This window comes from Mustelus asterias, chromosome 26, assembly GCF_964213995.1.
Source record: "Mustelus asterias chromosome 26, sMusAst1.hap1.1, whole genome shotgun sequence".
Taxonomy (NCBI): Eukaryota; Metazoa; Chordata; class Chondrichthyes; order Carcharhiniformes; family Triakidae; genus Mustelus; species Mustelus asterias.
Genome location: NC_135826.1, coordinates 8,724,604 through 8,744,502, shown reverse-complemented (window position 1 = coordinate 8,744,502; position 19,899 = coordinate 8,724,604). Strand labels below are relative to the sequence as shown.

General features: G+C 44.8%; 1 protein-coding gene across 1 annotated transcript in view; it reads right to left on the bottom strand.

Annotated features, from left to right (window-relative positions):
- Window positions 1-19,899, bottom strand: part of sema6bb (sema domain, transmembrane domain (TM), and cytoplasmic domain, (semaphorin) 6Bb) — a 325,575-nt gene that overhangs the window by 182,962 nt on the left and 122,714 nt on the right. Inside the window, exon 4 of the mRNA XM_078198149.1 lies at window positions 18,067-18,129. Within this exon, the coding sequence (XP_078054275.1) occupies window positions 18,067-18,129 (63 nt within the window). The remainder of the gene's footprint in view (window positions 1-18,066; window positions 18,130-19,899) is intronic.

Sequence of the window (19,899 nt, the reverse complement as noted above, 5' to 3'; positions counted from 1 at the left end):
CTCGGGTTCAATTCCGGCCTCGGGTCACTGTCTGTGTGCAGTTTGCACATTCTCCCCGTGTCTGCATGGGTTTCCCCCGGGTGCTCCGGTTTCCTCCCACACTTTAAAGGTGTGCAAGTTAGGTGGATTGGCCATGCTAAATTACCCCTTGGTGTCAGGGAGATTAGCAGGGTAAATACGTGAGGTTGTGGGGATAGGGTCTGGGTGGGATTGTTGTCGATACAGGCTCGATGGGCTGAATGGCCTCCTTCTGCACTGTAGTGATTCTATGATTCTATCCCTACATACAGGCAGGAGCTTCAGGAAAATGGTTTCCATTCTGTTTGCTTTGGGGTCACGTGCTGACACCCCCGAAACAGACACAAACCTCATAGCAACAAATCAATTCAAAATTCAGCAATTGTTCCACTTTCAAGGCAGCAGCGAAACAGTTGAGGCCAAAACATTGAATGTTTTCAAGAAGCAGTTGGATATAGCACTTAAGGCGAAGGGGATCAAAGGATATGGAGGGAAGGCGGGATCAGGCTATTGAGTTGGATGATCAGCCATGATCATAATGAATGGCAGAGCAGGCGCGAAGGGCTGAATGGCCTTCTCCTGCTCCTATTATGCTTTTATGTTTCAACACCTTGAACAACTCTTTAGCATATATAGGACATGAATACAACAACTGCAAATTGCATCTATTTGATTTAATGAAACATCTGTGTAATCAGACAACAACTGACACTTAACTAAGAATGACAAAAGGCATGCTTAAAGAGGTAGTAATTAAAGAATGACTTAAATAAGGAGAGAGTTAGAGAGGCAGAGATACAGCACTGGTGTAAAGGGAAAGATGACTGATAGCGAATTAGTGAAGTGCTTAATATTTCCCGCACTTTTTATTTCCATTAAAGTCAATAGAAAACCAGTTGGGAACGACATAAAACAAGGCACTGGATTTGCCAATTTAAAATATCACAAAGTTAAAATTGCCTCCCTTCAGTGCTGTGTGTCAAATTATATAAACCCATTGCCGAACAACTTGTATTAATACAGCAACTTTAACAGTTCAACATTCCAAGCCACTTCACGGCTTCAGTCCAAAGATGTGCAGGTTAGGTTGATTGGCCATGTTAAAATTGCCCCTTAGTGTCCTGGGATGCGTAGATTAGAGGGATTAGCAGGTAAAATAGCAGGGAAATGGGGGTAGGGCCTGGGTGGGATTGTGGTCGGTGCAGACTCGATGGGCCGAATGGCCTCTTTCTGTACTGTAGGGTTTCTATGATTCTATGATTCTATGTTTTTACACAAACTTTGACACCTAAACTTTAGGACTGATGACCAAAGCTCCAGATGAAGGGATGGATTTTAAGGAATGTCTTAACGGATGAGAGGGAGATACAGAGAGGTTCAGGAAGGGAGTTCCAGAGTTTGGAGCTCCAGTTGGCAGCTGATGGCACACCACCAGTGGTGGAGCAATTAAAATTGGGGATGCTCAAGAGGTCAGGGATATAGAAATATGTACAAATTACAGAAAGAGAGGCCATTTGGCCCATTGTGTCTAAGCCAGCCATAAAAGAGCTATGCAGCCTGATAACATTCTTGCAGCTCTTAGACATCAGCCTTGTCAGCTATCAAGTGCATATTGAAGTATTATTTAAATGAGATGATGAGTTAGAGCAAAGAACAAAAAACTGTACAGCACAGGAATAGGCCCTTCGGCCCTCCAAACCTGCGTCGATCATGATGCCTGCCTAAACTAAAACTGTATGCACTTACGCAGTCCGTATCCTTTCATTCCCATCCTATTCATGTATTCGTCCAGTTGCCCCTTAAATGCCACTATCGTAGCTGCTCCCACCACCTCCCCAGGCAGCGCATTCCAGACATTCACCACCCTCCCTCTACAATCCTTCCAGGCCATGTGTTCCAGACTCTCACCATTCCCTGGATGAAAACATTTCTCCTCAACTTCCCTCCTAATCTTCTTGACAATTACTTTCAATCTACGCACGTTAGTTATTGATCCCTCTGTTAAGGGAAATACCCACAAGTTAAAGTTTATTTATTAGTGTCACAAATAGGCATTAACACTGCAGTGAAGTTACTGTGAAAATATTCTAGTCGCCACACTCCGGTGCCTGTTTGGGTACACTGAGGGAGAATTTAGCATGGCCAATCCACCTATAATTATAGAATGCTACAGTGCAGAAGAAGGCCATTCGGCCCATCGAGTCTGCACTGCCCACAATCCTACCCAGGCCCTATCCCCATAACCGTATGCAACTACTCTAGCTAGTCCCCCGACACTAAGGGGCAATTTAGCATGGCCAATCCACCTAAACTGCACATCTTTGGACTGTGGGAAGAAACCGGAACACCCGGAGGAAACCAACGCAGACACGGGGAGAACATGCAACCTCCACAGACAGTGACCCAAGCCAGGAATCGAACCCAGGTCCCTGGCATTGTGAGGCAGCAGTGCTAACCACTGTGTCACCGTGCTGCCATATACCAGCACATCTTTCGGACTGTGGGAGGAAACTGGAGCTCCCGGAGGAAACCCACACAGACGCAAGGGGAATGTGCAGACTCCGCAAAAACAGTCACCCAAGGCTGGAGTTGAACCCGGATCCCTGGCGCTGTGAGGCAGCAGTGCTAACCACTGCATCCCTGTGCCGCCCACGTTGAAATGTAAAGGAAGAGGAAGATGTGTTTTCTGGTGCCCTCATGCCGGAGGTGTGGAAAATGCCAGAAGATGATCTGTTAAACATGGAATCTGAAGGTGAGGACAGGAAAACATTATCATGGTTCCGGGAGTGATGGGAAGGGATGAGAGCAGTAGTGTGTGAAATGGAATGGACACAGAAGAGAGTCCTGTCAACCACAATGAGGGTGGAGATCTCTGGTTGCATTGAATTCAGCATAAAGGAGGACACATTGGAAACATGAGTTTGAAAGATTGCATCATCAGAGCAAACGTGGCAGAGACAGAGAAACTGGGAGCATGGAAGAGAGTTTTTTTTATTCATTCATGGGACATTGGCATCGCTGGCTGGCCAGTATTTATTGCCCATCCCTAGTTGCCCATCCCTAGTTGCCCAAGGACAGTTGAGAGTCAACCACATTGACCGAGGCTCTGGAGTCACATGTAGGCCAGACAAGGTTAGGATGGCAGATTTCCTTCCCTAAAGGACATTAGTGAACCAGATGGTTTTTCCAACAATCGACAATGGTTTCACGGTCATCAGTAGATTCTTAACTCCAGATATTTTTTATTGAATTCAAATTCCACTACCTGCTTTCATGGGATTCTAACTTGGGTCCCCAGAACATTAGCTGAGTTTCTGGATTAATATTCTAGCTATAATACCACCAGGCCATCGCCTCCCCACTGAGTTCTGACAGGAAGCAGAATGTGAAGATGTTTAGTCAAGTTAGCCGTAGCAGAACCTTTTAAATGGAGGATGTAAGTGGAGTTGAGGAAGTTGTCCAATGTGGGAACCAGTTCAGCCAGGCGGAGGAGGTGGTGGTAGATGGGGGACTGGTTTGGTCTCCTTTCAGGTTAGAAGGGGAAAGCTCAGACCATCTTTGTAGGGGATGGAGGTTTAGAGGGATTGGATATCCTTGGTGAAAAGAAGGGCCAGGATAATGAAAACTGGTGGAGGGCATCGCTAGAGTCACTGATGTATATGCCTATCCTGCAATATGACTTAAAGGTGATGTTTGCAAGTCACTGGAACAATAAGCATGGTGTCTAGTACTCACAGGAACTCACAAAAATAACAAGGGAAGAGATGTATTCTGTTGTGAGGTCTAGTAACTGACAGTAACCATTACTCCACCTGTCACCATGAAAATAAAAATCAATGGGAAAAGAGCCCCATTCCAACAGGAAGATGGATTTTGATGTTACTGTACATTCAGGAACTGCTCTAATGCAAGATGTCTTAGCAGGTTGTCCTTCAAACATCCAGAAATATGGGAAAAGAAGCCGGGTGATTGTGCCTCCCAGAGGCAAGATTTAGTTGAAGTCTGACAGATGGACTCAAGGAGTGGGGCGAGCAGAGAGAAAACAAAGAAACAAAGGACTTGTTTCTATATATCTATGTCTTATCACAGCTTTCAAGATGTTCCATTTCCCACAAAACAAATTGCTTTGAAATGCAGCCGCTCTTCCGCCAGTAAAGACAGTATTTTGTACATAGCTCAAAGGAATAGCAAATGAAAGGAGTCACCAGTTTGTCTGTGTTTGACGGATGAGGGATGAACATTGGTCACGGAACTGGACAAACTCCCTGTCCTTCTTGCAATAGTGGTACGGAAATCTTCAACTTTTAATTACCTTTCTTTGAAACATTGCTGAGTTTGTGAATCAGTTGGAATGTTATCGGCTATTGCTTTGAATCTCAGTAATTCCAATTGTGGCTCTGTTGGTAGCTTGCTCCTGAGTCATAAGGTTTTGAGATTGTGGCCCATTTCAGAAACTTATCATCGAATCATACAGTGCAGAAGGGGCCCATCGGCCCATCGAGTCAGCATCGACACGTATAAAATACGTGGCCTCCCACTTATTCCCATTTACCAGCACTTGGCCCAAATCCTTTAATGTTATGAGGTGCTAGATACTTTTTAATGGATGTGAGGCAACCCGCCTCTACCACCCTCCCAGGCAGCACATTCCAGACTGTCACCCTCCTCTGGGTAAAAAAAGGTTTTTCCTTTCATCCCCCAAAACCTTCTGCCCCTCATCTTGAACATGTGTCCCCTCGTGACTGATCCTTCAACTATGGGGAACAGTTGCTCCTTATCCACTCAGTCCATGCCCCTCATAATATTGTACACCTCGTCCAAGTTGCCCCTCAGTCATCTCTGCTCCAACTTGAGGGCAAAACACTAAACTGACACTGTGGAACAGTTCCTCACTGTACTGGATGGGACATTAAACTGAAGCTCCTCAGATGGTGACACAGTGGTTAGCACTGCTGCTACACAGTGCCAGGGACCCAGGTTCAATTCCGGATTCGGGTCACTGTCTGTGTGGAGTTTGTACATTCTCCTTGTGTCTGCGTGGGTTTCCTCCGGGTGCTCCAGTTTCTTCCCACAGTCCAAAGATGTGTGGGTTAGGTTGATAGGCCATGGTAAATTGCCCCATAGTGTCAGGGGGAATGGCGTGAGGTTAGGGGGATAGGGCCTGGGTGGGATTATTGTCGGTGCAGACTTGATGGGCTGAATGGCCTCCTTCTGCACTGTAGGATTCCATGACCATTAAAAGATTCCTATTTTGAAGAAGAACAGAGGAGTCATCCCAGGTGTCTCGGCCAATATTTAACCTTTAATCCTCAATCAATATCACTAATCCAGATAATCTGGTCATTATCATGTTACAGTTTGTAAGAGTTTGCTATGCGCAGATTGGCTACCTACATTACAAGCATGATTCACCTCAAAGGGAACTTTATTAATTTGTAAAACAGTTCTGGAGATCCTGAGGTGGTGAAAGGTAATATACATATAAATGCAAGTTTTGTTTCTCCTTTTCACCGAACCACTGCAACAAATTGATAAAGCCCCACCCTCAGCCCCCACTTAACATCTCAACCAAAGAACGGCACCTTTGACCAATGCAGGACTCTCTCTGTATTGGTGAGCATTACATTTGCGAGTTCAGGTGTTGAAGTTGAAATATGCTTTGTTGTTCCCGCTTGAACCAATTCTGGTACACGTCGATGAAAACCCTCTGTTGGACATCCACTATCTTCCCACAGTTTTCAATAAAATTAGAATAAGGATTCTCCTGAGAAGATACTTGACCTCATATATATAATCCCTACAGTACAGAAGGAGACAAGTTTCATCCTGTCATCTGCAACCATATTTTCCAGTGGGTTTGATAGGTGCTCATCAGGACAATGAATCCTATTTTCCCTTCTGAACCAAGACAAGCTCAAGTCAATCAGAGAAACATAGAAAATTGGAGCAGGAGTAGGCCATTCAGTTCTTTGACCCCGCTCCACTAGTCAACATGATTATTGCAGATCTTGTGTCTCAGAGCCATGCCAGCACTCTCTTCATGCCCCTAGCAACAGTCCTGTGCTAGGTGGGATAGCTGTTGGTGCAGGTCTGATCGGCCGAATGGCCTCTTTCTGTACTGTAGGGATTTTATGATTCTATTCTATGATTCTAAGCTCCCAGTCCTATCAGCTTCCTCAGCCTCACTTGTCAGTTCAATTTCACTGCCCAGGTGGTGAAGAAGGCATATGGCATGCTTGCCTTTATAGGACGGGGCATAGAGTATAAAAGTTGGGGTCTGATGTTGCAGATGTATAGAACGTTGGTTCGGCCGCATTTGGAATACTGCGTCCCAGTTCTGGTCGCCACACTACCAGAAGGACGTGGAGGCTTTGGAGAGAGTACAGAGGAGGTTTACCAGGATGTTACCTGGTATGGAGGGGCTTAGTTATGAGGAGAGATTGGGTAAACTGGGGTTGTTCTCCCTGGAAAGACGGAGGATGAGGGGAGACTTAATAGAGGTGTATAAAATTATGAAAGGCATAGATAGGGTGAACGGTGGGAACCTTTTCCCCAGGTCGGTGGTGACGTTCACGAGGGGTCATAGGTTCAAGGTGAGAGGGGGGGAGGTTTACCACAGATATCAGACGGACATATTTTACACAGAGGGTGGTGGGGGCCTGGAATGCGCTGCCAGGCAAGGTGGTGGAGGCGGACACACTGGGAACATTTAACACTTATCTAGACAGCCATATGAACTGAGTGGGAATGGAGGGATACAAAAGAATGGTCTAGTTTGGACCAGGGAGCGGCGCGGGCTTGGAGGGCCGAAGGGCCTGTTCCTGTGCTGTATTGTTCTTTGTTCTTATAACCGGCCCCTCTGCCTGAATTAACCTCTCACTCGCCCAGATCTTCCACTGCACCTAATACTATCCTGACCAGCTTCTCTGTGTGATCAATCCTCATCCAGCTTCTATGGATAACCTGACTCGCCTCTTTCGCTGACCCAATCCATCTCTCTGTCCCCTCTGCGCCTGTCTACAGAAATAACCCCAAATCTGAGAAAAGACAAAGAAAGAAAACCTCACACTTATGCGTCCCCTTTCATGACCTCAAAGCACTTTACAGCCAATGACCTGCTTTTGAAGTGTAGACAGTTAGTAACAGGACAGCCAATTCGCACACAGCAAATTCCCACAATAAAGAAAGTGATGCTGACTAAATAACCTTAGTGATCTTGACTGAGGGATAAATGTTGACCAGGCACCAGGGAGAATCCCCTCCACTCCACCCACCACCTCCTTCTTTAAAGTAGCACCATTGGATCCTTTCCGTTCACCTCAGATAGAGCTTTGGTTTCACATCATCTAAAGATGGCACCTCCAACAGTGGATCTCATGCTCAGTGCTGCGCTAGGATTGGGTCAGTCCGAGCTGGGAAATCAGTGAAAAGAGTGGAACTATAGTCTGGGAATGGAGGGATACAAACGAATGATCTAGTTGAACCAATGAGCGGCACAGGCTTAGAGGGCCGAAGGGCCTGTTTCCTGTGCTGTACTGTTCTTTGTTCTTTGTACAGTCTTGATTGTAGGGGTTGCTTCTTTTAACTGGTGGATATTAGCTATCCTGTACTTTCTTTATTTTCACTGTAATCCTCAGTTAAATGTGGTTACTGTGCAGTTTGATGATACTGTGCTTTTAAGAAATGTATTTTAGTCATATTTCTGTGCTGAATGTGTTTATTAATTCCTTCCATTTTCTCAGGACCATTTTGTCTGGCTCCAGCAGTACTGTATTGATACTGCAGCAACATAATTGATCTTAATGGCTGCAATGTTTGTTTTAATCTGACCTCATGAAGGGTTCTATTGTTTGTGTTTTCCCCTGGGATATTTCAGAGTGGGACTTGATTAGGTTGATTGACAGGTAAGGTCATATGACTGGGTACAGCCAGGCTTACACAGAGAATTCAAGCTCAGTCTGCTTTTTGGGAGAAGAAGTGCCTCTCTTTTCCCCTCCCTGAGGTCTGGAGATTGTAACCTGTCAGGAAATTAATCTCTTTCTCTGAGATTCTACTGTTTGGTGGTGAAGCTTTCTCTGCAAGTTGCTACATGAGAATTAGAAGACAGGTGTCTGTCGAGATCACTCTCCAGAGGTGTTAACAGGCTGGAAATCTAGCACCCATGAAAGCATCTTAAGGTTTCCGTGCTAGTTAGTTACAAAGAAAGGATTCATGTCTGTGATGGATACTGCGAAATTGGAACAATAGAGATAGCTAGCTGTTGAGAATTTTATTTTGTCATGTTAATTGGTAAAAGTAATGCTGATTCTTTTCATTATATTCTGTGTTCTTAAATAAAGTTTATTTTGATAAAAGCTTCCTAGTGGGTCACTTGAATCATACCTGGAGTGAAACATCTTATGCTCACCCTGATGCCAAAATCAAATGTAAAAATTAGGGTCTTGGCTAACTTCACAAATAACTTGGAGTTTCTGATCTAGTCCTTAACAGCAGATAGAAACAGAAAGGTTAAAGGGGAGTTGTAGATCCGTACAGGCACGGAAACGGAGTTAGTTAGTGTTGGGAAGATATACTTGGCGGCTCACACTTGCTGAGATTCCCTCGGTCTTCATGGATCATGTGCTCAGCAATTGAATTAACTGAGGCTTTGGGGGATTTACAAATCTTTAAATTATTCTGTGGATTTATTCAGTAGTGTACAGAAGGGGAATGGTCCCAAGTTTAATCAGTGATTGGAATCGAGTTTGCCGATCCCTGCAAGTGCAAGAGTTGGGTGTCATGATTTCTAGTTAGATTTCTAGACTCTAAAGGTGTTAAGGGGAATGAAGAGAGTGCTGGCATGGCTCTGAGACACAAGATCTGCAATAATCATGTTGAATAGTGGAGCGGGGTCAAAGAACTGAACGGCCTACTCCTGCTCCAATTTTCTACGTTTCTCTGATTGACTTGAGCTTGTCTTGGTTCAGAAGGGAAAATAGGATTCATTGTCCTGATGAGCACCTATCAAACTCACTGGAAAATATGGTTGTGGATGTCAGGAGATGACAGGATGAAACTTGCCTGTGACACTATGAAGTAACTCCTCAGAGGTCAGTGTCCCTTCACCCGGTTCCCTTTAGTTACACAGCCAGAATCTGGCATGCCATTGTGTACTGTGAGGCTCCCTGATTGGGCAGACAATTATGACCTCAATCAGGGAGCTCAAACTCCAAGAGGCCAACCTCCTGGGCCTCACTGAATTCATTACACTTTGTATATTTGAAAAGCTCACTGCGTTCACTTTAGATGAAAAACTTCCATGTGGCTGTGATTCTAGACGACCCCAAGTGACTCTGGAGCTGCCCTCCAGCCTGTCAGGGTGGTGGAGAGGGGGAGGTGATGGCCCAGTGGTATTATCGTTAGACTGTTAACCCAGAAACTCAGCTAATGCTCTCGGGGCCCGGGTTCGAATCCTGCCATGGCAGGTGGTGGAATTTGAATTCAATGAAAAATATCTAGAATTAAGAATCTACTGATGACCATGAGACCATTGTCAATTGTCGGAAAATGCCATCTGGTTCAATAATGTCCTTTAGGGAAGGAAATCTCTTGTCCTTGTCCAGTCTGGCCTACATGTAACTCCAGAGCCACAGCAATGTGGTTGACTCTCAACTGCCCTCGGGCTAAAGGATGGGCAATAAATGATGGCCAGCCATGATACCCATGTCTCATGAATGAATAATAAATAAATTTAGAACCTGAAGCATGCGGGACCATTTTGTCCCGGGGAGCGGCTGGTACGTAACCCACCGCAGTCAATATTTTCTTGCCTTTTGTTAAATTGTTAAATTTGTTAAATTGCAGCATTGGAGGTTTGGAGCCAAGTATCTGGTAAATCTGTACAGGAATAAAAACTCCTGTGCCTACTCGGAAATATTATTTCACCATCTCAGATGCAGCAACAGCATTAACTCTCAGCCGTTAAGTCTCAATTACATTTCCATTTATCTTTTATAGCAGTCATTCTGAAAGTCTATGAGTGAATGGCCCTTCAGTTTGCAGGATAAAACCACTACTTTCTAAACTACAGACAAGAGGGAGGAAAGAGTGCTTGTAGAACATTTTATCTGGGTGGAAATACAGCACAGAGAAACAAGTTACATGGATGCCCTAAAGGTCTCTGACATTCAGTGCTATCTATAATTCAGGAATTTAAAAAGTCACTTATGGCTTTCAGGATTTATACATTCTACCATGGCAGCACTTTTGGGTATGATTTCTGGTGAATCTTTAATGTTGAATGTTATTGTTCTCATTTATGTTTCACTCATGATAGCTGAGAGTAATACAGCAGACTGCAATTTGGTTAGCAACAATGATTGTTCTTGTTTTTAATCATAGCCCCAAACAATGGGGACACACACTGTGATGAACGACAGAGAAAGGAAGCAAGAAAGGTCAAAATGATGCCCTTCAATTAGGAGATCAACAAAGCAAAGAAACAGGTCTACACCGTAGGGTTAGAAACAAAAAGACACCATTGTGTAATGGTAGTTCAATCTTTAAGAACTTCCAGCAACTCTTCCGTATACTCCAATAGGCATGCACCCTTCCAACCTGTTAACTACCCAATGCTTCAGTCTAATCCATGGCAGTGCAGCAGTCAAATGTACAAGCAATTTACAACAGATCCTCATATGATTATTTTTCACCACAAACAATGGTGTGATAAGGATGATTCCAGTGCTTAGGGCTGGGAAGACATGTGCCAATTCCCATTCACTGAAGAACAGAGATTTAAACGGAGACGCAATGCAAGATTTTAAACTAAAAGCAAAATATTGTGGTTGCTGGAATCTGAAATAAAACCAGGAAATGCTGGAAAATCTCAGCAGGTCTGACAGCATCTGTGGGGAGAGAATAGAGCCAATGTTTCGAGTCAGGATGACCCTTTGTCAGAGCTGAAGGCAAAGATAATAGGACGAGATTTATATTGTAAAGTGGGGGTGGGGGCAATTGACAAAGATGCCATGCTGGAAGACACAGAAAATATGGATATCAAGAAGCCATTGAGGCCTTCCTGATTTCTCTCCTGGCACAGAGAGGCGCGCACAGAGAGGGGCGCACAGAAAGACGCACACAGAGAGGCGCACACAGAGAGATAAAGAGGCATGGTCAGAGGCGGGGTGGGGAGGCAATATGGTACTCTGGCAGCCTGACACTGCCCATCGGGCACCAGGCAGAGCCAAGGGGTGGCGCCTAAGATGAGGAGGGGTGGGGCCTGAAGGGTTGGGGCAAAAAGGGGATTTTCCTGGATTTTGGACACCCGGACTGGTGTGGTCGAGGGTCATTTGGGTTGACTCGGAACGTGACCAGTGTGCCACAATGTGACAAAGTCAAAACTCATCCTCACTACCATCCTTTTAGGCAGTGAATACCAGATTCCCACCACTTCTGGGTGAAGAAGTCTTTTCTCAAATCCACTCTTAATCTCCTCCCCCACACCTTAAATCTATGCCCCTTGGTTATTGACCCCTCCAGTAAAGGGGAAAAGTTTCTTCCTATCTACCTTATCTATGTCCCTCATAATTTTATGTACATCAATCAGGTCCCCCCCTCAGCCTTCTCTGCTCTAAGGAAAACAACCCCAGCCTAACTAGCCTCTCTTCATAGCTGAAACACTCCAGCTCAGGAAACATCCTGGTGAATCTCCTCTGCACCCTCTCTGGTGCAATCACAGCCTTCCTATAGTGTGGTGAACAGAACTGCACACAGTACTCTAGCTGTGGCCTAACGAGTGTTTTATACAGCTCCATCATAACCTCCCTGCTCTTATATTCTATGCCTCGGCTAATAAAGGCAATATCCCATATGCATTCTTTATAATGTGCTTAAATCTCCAGAAAATGTTGTGTTTCCAGAATTTTCTATTTTCATTTTTAAATTTCCAGGATCCTCAGTATTTACATTTTGCTTGTCATGTCATTGGCTGGAATTTTCCAGCCCCGCTCTGGTCCCGCTGCAATGAACGGGGACTTGGCTGAGCGCCAAATTCTTTGCCCTTGCCTACAGTGGCAGCTGGATGTGAATGGCTGGAAAATTCTGGCCATAGTGTCATAGGGGGTGATCTTACCAAAACATTTCTAAGTGCCAAACGAGCATAAAAACAGAAGAGAATCGCGCCCATCTTTCTGGCGAGTTCTCAGAGACAATCTTATGCCACTTGGTGCAAAAAAAAGAGGCAAAGTGTGATTCACTCCAGTAGGGGGAGTGGATGGAGTCTATTCCCACCAGAAAGCCAGCTGATCACAGCTAGAGTGTGTCATTATGCAGGCGTCAATCTCTCTGTGTTCTGTGTACAAGTGTACATAGAACATGGAAGATCTGTTACTTCCCCACCCTGCAATTGCTGGCCTCCCCAGTACATCACTGACCTGATATCAGTGCTCCCCTCCCCCTCTCCCTCCCCCCACCCACAGCCGATCACCACCCTGGCCGATCCCCGAGTGCACACAATCCTCTGCCTGCCTCTCCTTTCAGGCACCACAGAGAATTGATGCTTAGCTGATTTGTCCCTGTGTTTGGCCCAGAAGTCTGAATTTCATTTAACCGGATTTTAAACTGTTCCCGGTTTTCAGACAATTCCAGGTTTCGAACAGCTGGATTTTGGATACCCAACCTGGTAAATACGGTTGCAAGGTGAATTAGATACCATCGGGTCAAATTCAGATGAAGGTGACCAAAATATTCCAAGTACTGAATTGAAGTGCTGTGCTGCCGGGACTGTACTGGGTGGAGGCTCATTGATTGCCATGTCCTTGTTGTCTGTGGAGGACAACTGGTTGTACAACAGAAATGTAGAAATTTCTTAACATGGTTGATTGAATAATTTGGGGGAGACCCAGGAGTAATGACACAGATCTTTCCCAAAGCTTAAACAGGTGGATATGGTCCATGATTGTACGTGGTCTGTGGGAAAAGTAGGCTTAAATGGCCTGATCTAAATCCTTTTTTTATATTACTATAGTAAAATTCATTCAACTCAGTGTTTATGCAGTACGTCAGCTAGGCTAATTGTTTATATACATGCGGCATGGTGGCACAGTGGTTATCATTGCTGCCTCACAGCGACAGGGATCCGGGTTTGATTCCCGGCTTGGGTCACTGTCTGTGCGGGGTCTGCACGTTCTCCCCATGTCTGCGTGGGTTTCCTCTGGGCGCTCCGGGTTTCCTCCCACAGTCCGAAAGATGTGCTAGTTAGGTGCATTGGCCATGCTAAATTCTCCCTCAGTGTACCCAAACAGGCGCCGGAGTGTGGCGACTAGGGGAATTTCGCAGCAACTTCATTGCAGTGTTAATGTCAGCCTACTTGTGACAATAATAAATAAGCTTTAAAAACTTTAAACTAAACCTAATCTCTAGTCTTCATGTCTCAAATTAAATGGTAGTAAATCTCTCTAGTGTTTGAGTTCACAAAGCTAGGTTGTGTCGCCTGTGTTGTATGAGTACATTGTGAAAGGCATTGTTCTATACACGTGACATGTGCCATTCCTTTGGTTGTTCTAAGGGGAAGTAAACTATGTATTATTAGAGGCAGAGCAGGGAGCCAGTCCTGCTTAATATTTCTTCCTCTTATCATTGTAAAACAGATTAATTGGTTATTCATTCCATTGCTCCTTCTGGGACATTGCTGGTGAAAAATGATTTTTTTGTTTCACTACGTAACAATTAATTATGTAAAACCTCATCAAGGCACTTCAATGCTAAATGAGTTCTATAAATATAAGTATTATTATGGCTCACTGTTTAAATCTCAGATTTCCCCAAGAGGAATAATGAGCAAAATACCCAGTGTGGTACTGAACCAATCTCGAATGCCCAAGGGTCAATCCTTTTCTCGCACTAAGCCAGCTGCTTCTTAGCCGTGGAACTAGCTTCAGCCTCCCTCGGAATGGATGAGGGGAAAAAAAAGGCCAAGCTTCCAATTCCAATTTCTGATCTAAAAGCCTGGCTGGGAACATGGATATCAGAGGAGAAAAGGCCCAGTTGTGAGGCCATCATGGTCAAATAACCATAAGACCATAAGATATTGGAGAATAGGGCTATTCAGCCCATCAGGTCTGCTCTGCCATTCAATCATGGCTGATATGTTTCTCAACCCCTTTTCCCTATAACCTTTGATCCCCTACCAATCAAGAACCTATCTATTTCCGTCTTAAATACACTCAATGACCTGGCCTCCACAGCCTCCTGTGGCAATGAATTCCACAGATTCACCATCTTCTGGCTGAAGAAATTCCTCCTCATCTCGATTCTAAATGATCGTCCTTTTATTCCGAGGTTGTGCCCTCGGATCCTCATCTCTAATGGAAACGTCTTCCCCACATCCATTCTATCCAGGCCTTTCAGTATTCTGTAAGTTTCAATGAGATCCCCCCCCCGCCCCGGCCTTCAAAACCCCATCGAGTACAGACCCAGAGTCCTCAAACGCTCCTCATACACATCAAGCTTTTCATTCCCGGGATCATTCTCGTGAACCTCCTCTGGTCCCTCTCCAAGGCCAGCACATCCTTCCTCAGATAAGGGGCCCAAAGTTGCCCACAATATTCCAAATGTTGTCTAACCAAAGACTTATAAAGCCTCGGCAGTACATCCATGCTTTTGTATTCTCGTCCTCTCGAAATGAATGCCAACATTGCATTTGCCTTCCTAACTATCAACTCAACCTACAAGTTCACCTGAAGTGAATCCTGAACTAGGACTCCCGCGTCCGTTTGCGCTTCTGATTTCTGAATTCTGTCTCCATTTAGAAAATAGTCTACGCCTCTATTCTTCCTACCAAAGTGCGTAACCTCACACTTTCCCAGCTGACGCTCTCTATGAAGGTTCTTATAAGGAGAATGGTCAGTTGAGTTCTGCAACAATGAATGGACTAATTTGCTCTTAAGTTAAAACTGAGAAAGAAACTCAAGACAGAACGTCTCTTACTTTCTCAGCAATATTTCTTACTGTTGCAAATGTTTTATTTAAAATCTTTAAAGTAATTTCCTGTAGAGATATTCCATCTACAGTCTATGCAACTGAAGCCTGTGATCCATTGTCAGACACACCAAGCTTTGTATAATTAATTGCATGCTGAAAAACTACTCACTCACTTGTTAGGAGCAGAGAAAGACTCCACTTTAAGCAGCATTAGAGTTACTTTATTTTCCCTTGAGTTTCAGTCATTCATTGGCTCTTTCTAATTCTGTTTATCTCCAAAGTTGGCCATGAATATGAGGGCTGGTTTTCCTTCCCTGCCACCATGCCTGAAGCGAACAGGTCACATAACGGGAATGAACATCCCAGAAGATTACAGGTTTGACTTTGTTTTAGACCTTGGACTGCAGTGGATGACAGTGAAACTGGGGGAGCTCACAGAAACAGTCCCTCCAGGACGGCACAGTGGCACACTGGTTAGCAGTGCTGCATCACAGTGCCAGGGACCTGGGTTTGATTCCCGGCTTGGGTCACTGTCTGTGTGGAGTTTGCAGCTTCTCCCCGTGTCTGTGCGGGTTTCCTCCGGGTGATCCAGTTTCCTCCCACAGTCCGAAAGACGTGCTGCTTAGGTGCATTATCCCTCAATGTACTCGAACAGGCGCCGGAGAGTGGTGACTAGGGGATTTTCACAGTAACTTCATTGCAGTGTTAATGTAAGCCTACTTGTGACAATAATAAATAAACTTTAAACACTGTCCTTCACAAGCAGCCAGACTGGGGAATGTGGAGGAAAATCCAGGTTGGGGCATTGATGCAATGGTAGATTTCCAAGCTTGATTTCCTTCATTTTTGTCTGAATTTGTAGGTTTTAATAAAGATTCACGTATCCCTATGTCACCCAAAATAAATATGCCAGATGTAACAAAGACCTAACTCATTCACTTATCCCCTTAATCTCTTCTCCATGAGGAACTGGGTCTTTTGGGCCTCCACACACTATTTGATTAATGTATCCGACCAGTTTCATTATTCCCGAAATGAAGTTCCACCTGACTGTCTTTCTTTACGTCTAATTTCAAGCGAGAGAATTTGGCAACCCAAACCATGGTTTTTGATGCAGTCACCATAAAGCACAACCTGGTATATACTGGTGGTTTGAGCAAGCCTCTGTACCTTTTCATTTAAACTGAGTTTCCATTATTTTTTCCCCTCTTAAAAATCATCACCACGCACTGCTAAAGAAAACTTCATCATGAACCCTTGTGATGGCCTACCGGTATTATCCGCTAGACTATTAATCCAGAAACCCAGCTAATGTTCTGGGAACATGAGTTCAAATCCTGCAGATGGTGGAATTTGAATTCAATAAAAAAATCTCTGAAATTAAGAATCCAATGATGACCGTGAAATCATTGTCAATTGTCGGAAAAACCTCCCTGGTTCAGTAACGTCCTTTAGGGGAAGGAAATCTGCCATCCTTACCTGGTCTGGCCTACCTGTGACTCCAGAGCCACACCAATGTGGTTGACTCTCAACTGCCCTCTGAACTAGGGATGGGCAATAAATGCTGGCCAACCAGTGATGCCCATGTCCCATGAATGAATAAAACAAAACTCAGCAGCACTTGGTGCCCACCTTAACCCTCAAACATTGGCAGCTATGGACAATAACATAAGGGCACTTCAATCCCACAATTATTGTCATTAAATTACAAGCACATCAAAGTTTTCTCTGAAGTCTGCAACACCTTTTGGAGGAGGAGAAACACCGAGACTTGAAATATGTGTTTGCAGATAAGCTGTGTATCTGTAAAGTTTTCTGATTCTGCCGAAAGGCCCTGAGACCGGAAACGTGAACATGATTTACCGTTCCCTCTCTGTGATGGTGTTGAGTGAGCAGCTCCAGCATTCTCTGATTTTTAACATTTCATATTTCTCACATTTGCAATATTTTGCTTTGGCAATCTTTCACGATTTGCCATTTACAGAGAATGCCTGAACGGCAAGTTTGTAAGCCCTGCACCAATACGGTTTTTCATATTACTGAAAAGACAGATATGTTCATAGAATCATAGAATCCCGACAGTGCAGAAGGAGGCCATTTGGCCTATCGAGTCTGCACCAACACTCCAACCGAGCATTGCACCCAGGCCCTATCTCCATAACCCCAAGTATTTACCCAGCTAATCCCCTTAACTTACACATTTTGGGACACTAAGGGACAACCCTACAGGGCCAAACCACCTGACCTGCACTGTGGGAGGAAACCGGAACACCCGGAGGAAACCCACGTAGACACAGGGAGAACATGCAAGCTCCACAAAGACATTTACCCGAGGCCAGAATTGAACCCGGGTCCCTGGTGCTGTGAGGCTGCAGCACTAGCCACTGTGCCACGATGCCACCCACTGCCTCTGTGCCACCCACTGCCACCGTGCTGCCGCCGCCGCCCACTGCCACCATGCTGCCCACATGTTGCCAAAGCTTTTCATCTTGTACGCACCAGGATAAATGCAAGAATATCAAACTTCAAACAATCACGATAATTAAACTGTTATGATTGTTTGAAATTTGGCACTCTTTATTTGTCCTGATGAGTGCAAGATGAAAAACTTTGGCAACATGTCTCTTTTTTCAGCAATACTCAAGTTCTGTCCTGCCAGTCTTGTTAAGTCAGTCGAGATGGCAGCTAGTTAGAGGGTTAATTAAGAGTTGTTGTACCTGTGGTAATCTGGCCCAAATCAGCATCCCACTGATCCCGGACTTTATTTGAACTCAGCATCTTGCGTGGGAACAGAGTGAGGCAAATTGATATGCAGGCCACTCTTCAGCAGCCACCCAGTGTCAGGTCATTCGGACATGGAAGTAAGTGTAATAGAATTAGAAGATTGAATTTCCCTGAATTTTGAGATGCCTCTGTTTTGATCAGTGAACTTGAAATAATTAATTGCAAATCCAATTACATGGGCAGCTAATAAATCATGTTTGACAATATAATTCAGAGATAATAAAAATGGAAGACACTGCCCCCCAGGCACAGAGTGACACAGTTGCTGAACTTAAAATAATGCCAATTTGTTTGCAGATATACCTCGTTTTTGCCTTTCATTCTGCAGATATCAATGTCATGTTGATTCGATCGCCATGTCAGTTTCTGTGGAAAAAGAAGGCCAGAGGTTAAAAACAGGCAAAATGGAAAAGGGAGTCTTTAAATGCAAAAAGAAATGCAAAAAATTGAAATAGACCAATTTTTCACAGTGTGCGTACTGGCAAACTAGAGTATTCTATTACTAAAGAGTCCACAATGAAATACAGGTTACAAAGCCCACCATCACCTCTACTTTCCCAGGAGGCTAAGGAAATTTGGCATGTTCGCCCCTACTTTCACCAACTTTTACAGATGCACCATAGAAAGTATTCTTTCAGGTTGTATCATAGCTTGGTATGGCTCCTGCTCTGTCCAAGACCGCATGAAACTACAAAGGGTTGTGAACATAGCCCAATCCATCACGCAAACCAGCCTCCCATCCATTGACTCCACCTATACTTCCCGCTGCCTCGGAAAAGCAGCCAGTATAATCAAGGATGCCAAGCACCCTGGACATACTCTCCTCCACCTTCTTCCATTGGGAAAAAAATACAGAAGTCTGAGGTCACGTACCAACCAACCCAAGAGCAGCTTCTTCCCTGCTGCCATCACACTTTTGAATGGACCTACTTTACCTTATCTTCTTAAGTTGATCTTTCTAGACACCCTAGCTATGACTGTAACACTACATTCCGCACCCTCTCCTTTCCTTCTCTATGAACAGTATGCTTTGTCTGTATAGCGCGCAAGAAACAATACTTCTCACTGTATACTAATACATGTCTCCAAATATGCAGACCAGGTAAGGATGGCAGATTTCCTTCCCAAAAGGACATGACTGAACCAGAGAGGTTTTTCCGACAAGCTGTGTGGCAGTGTGTGCTGTGAGGAGGATGCTAAGAGGCTGCAGGGTCACTTGGACAGGCTGTCTGAGTGGGCAAACACTTGGCAAATGCAATATAATGTGGATAAATGTGAGGTTATCCACATTGGTGGCAAAAACAGGGAGGAAGGTTATTATTTGAATGGTGGCAGTTTAGGAAAAAGGGAAGTGCAACATGACCTGGGTGCCATGGTGCAACAGTCACTGAAGGTTGGTATGCAGGTACAGCAGGTGGTGAGGAAAGCTAATGGCATGCTGGCCTTCATAGCAAGAGGATTTGAGTATCGGAGTAAAGATGTCTTGCTGCAGTTATACAGGGCCTTGCTGTGGCCACACTTTGAGTATTGTGTGCAAAGAACAAAGAACAATACAGCACAGGAACAGGCCCTTCGGCCCTCCAAGCCCGCGCCGCTCCCTGGTCCAAACTAGACCATTCTTTTGTATCCCTCCATTCCCACTCCGTTCATATGGCTATCTAGATAAGTCTTAAACATTCCCAGTGTGTCCGCCTCCACCACCTTGCCTGGCAGCGCATTCCAGGCCCCCACCACCCTCTGTGTAAAATATGTCCTTCTGATATCCGTGTTAAACCTCCCCCTTCTCACCTTGAACCTATGACCCCTCGTGAATGTCACCACCGACCTGGGGAAAAGCTTCCCACCGTTCATCCTATCTATGCCTTTCATAATTTTATACACCTCTATTAAGTCTCCCCTTATCCTCCGTCTTTCCAGGGAGAACAACCCCAGTTTACCCAATCTCTCCTCATAACTAAGCCCCTCCATACCAGGCAACATCCTGGTAAACCTCCTCTGTACTCTCTCCAAAGCCTCCACGTCCTTCTGGTAGTGTGGCGACCAGAACTGGACGCAGTATTCCAAATGCGGCCGAACCAACGTTCTATACATCTGCAACATCAGACCCCAACTTTTATACTCTATGCCCCGTCCTAT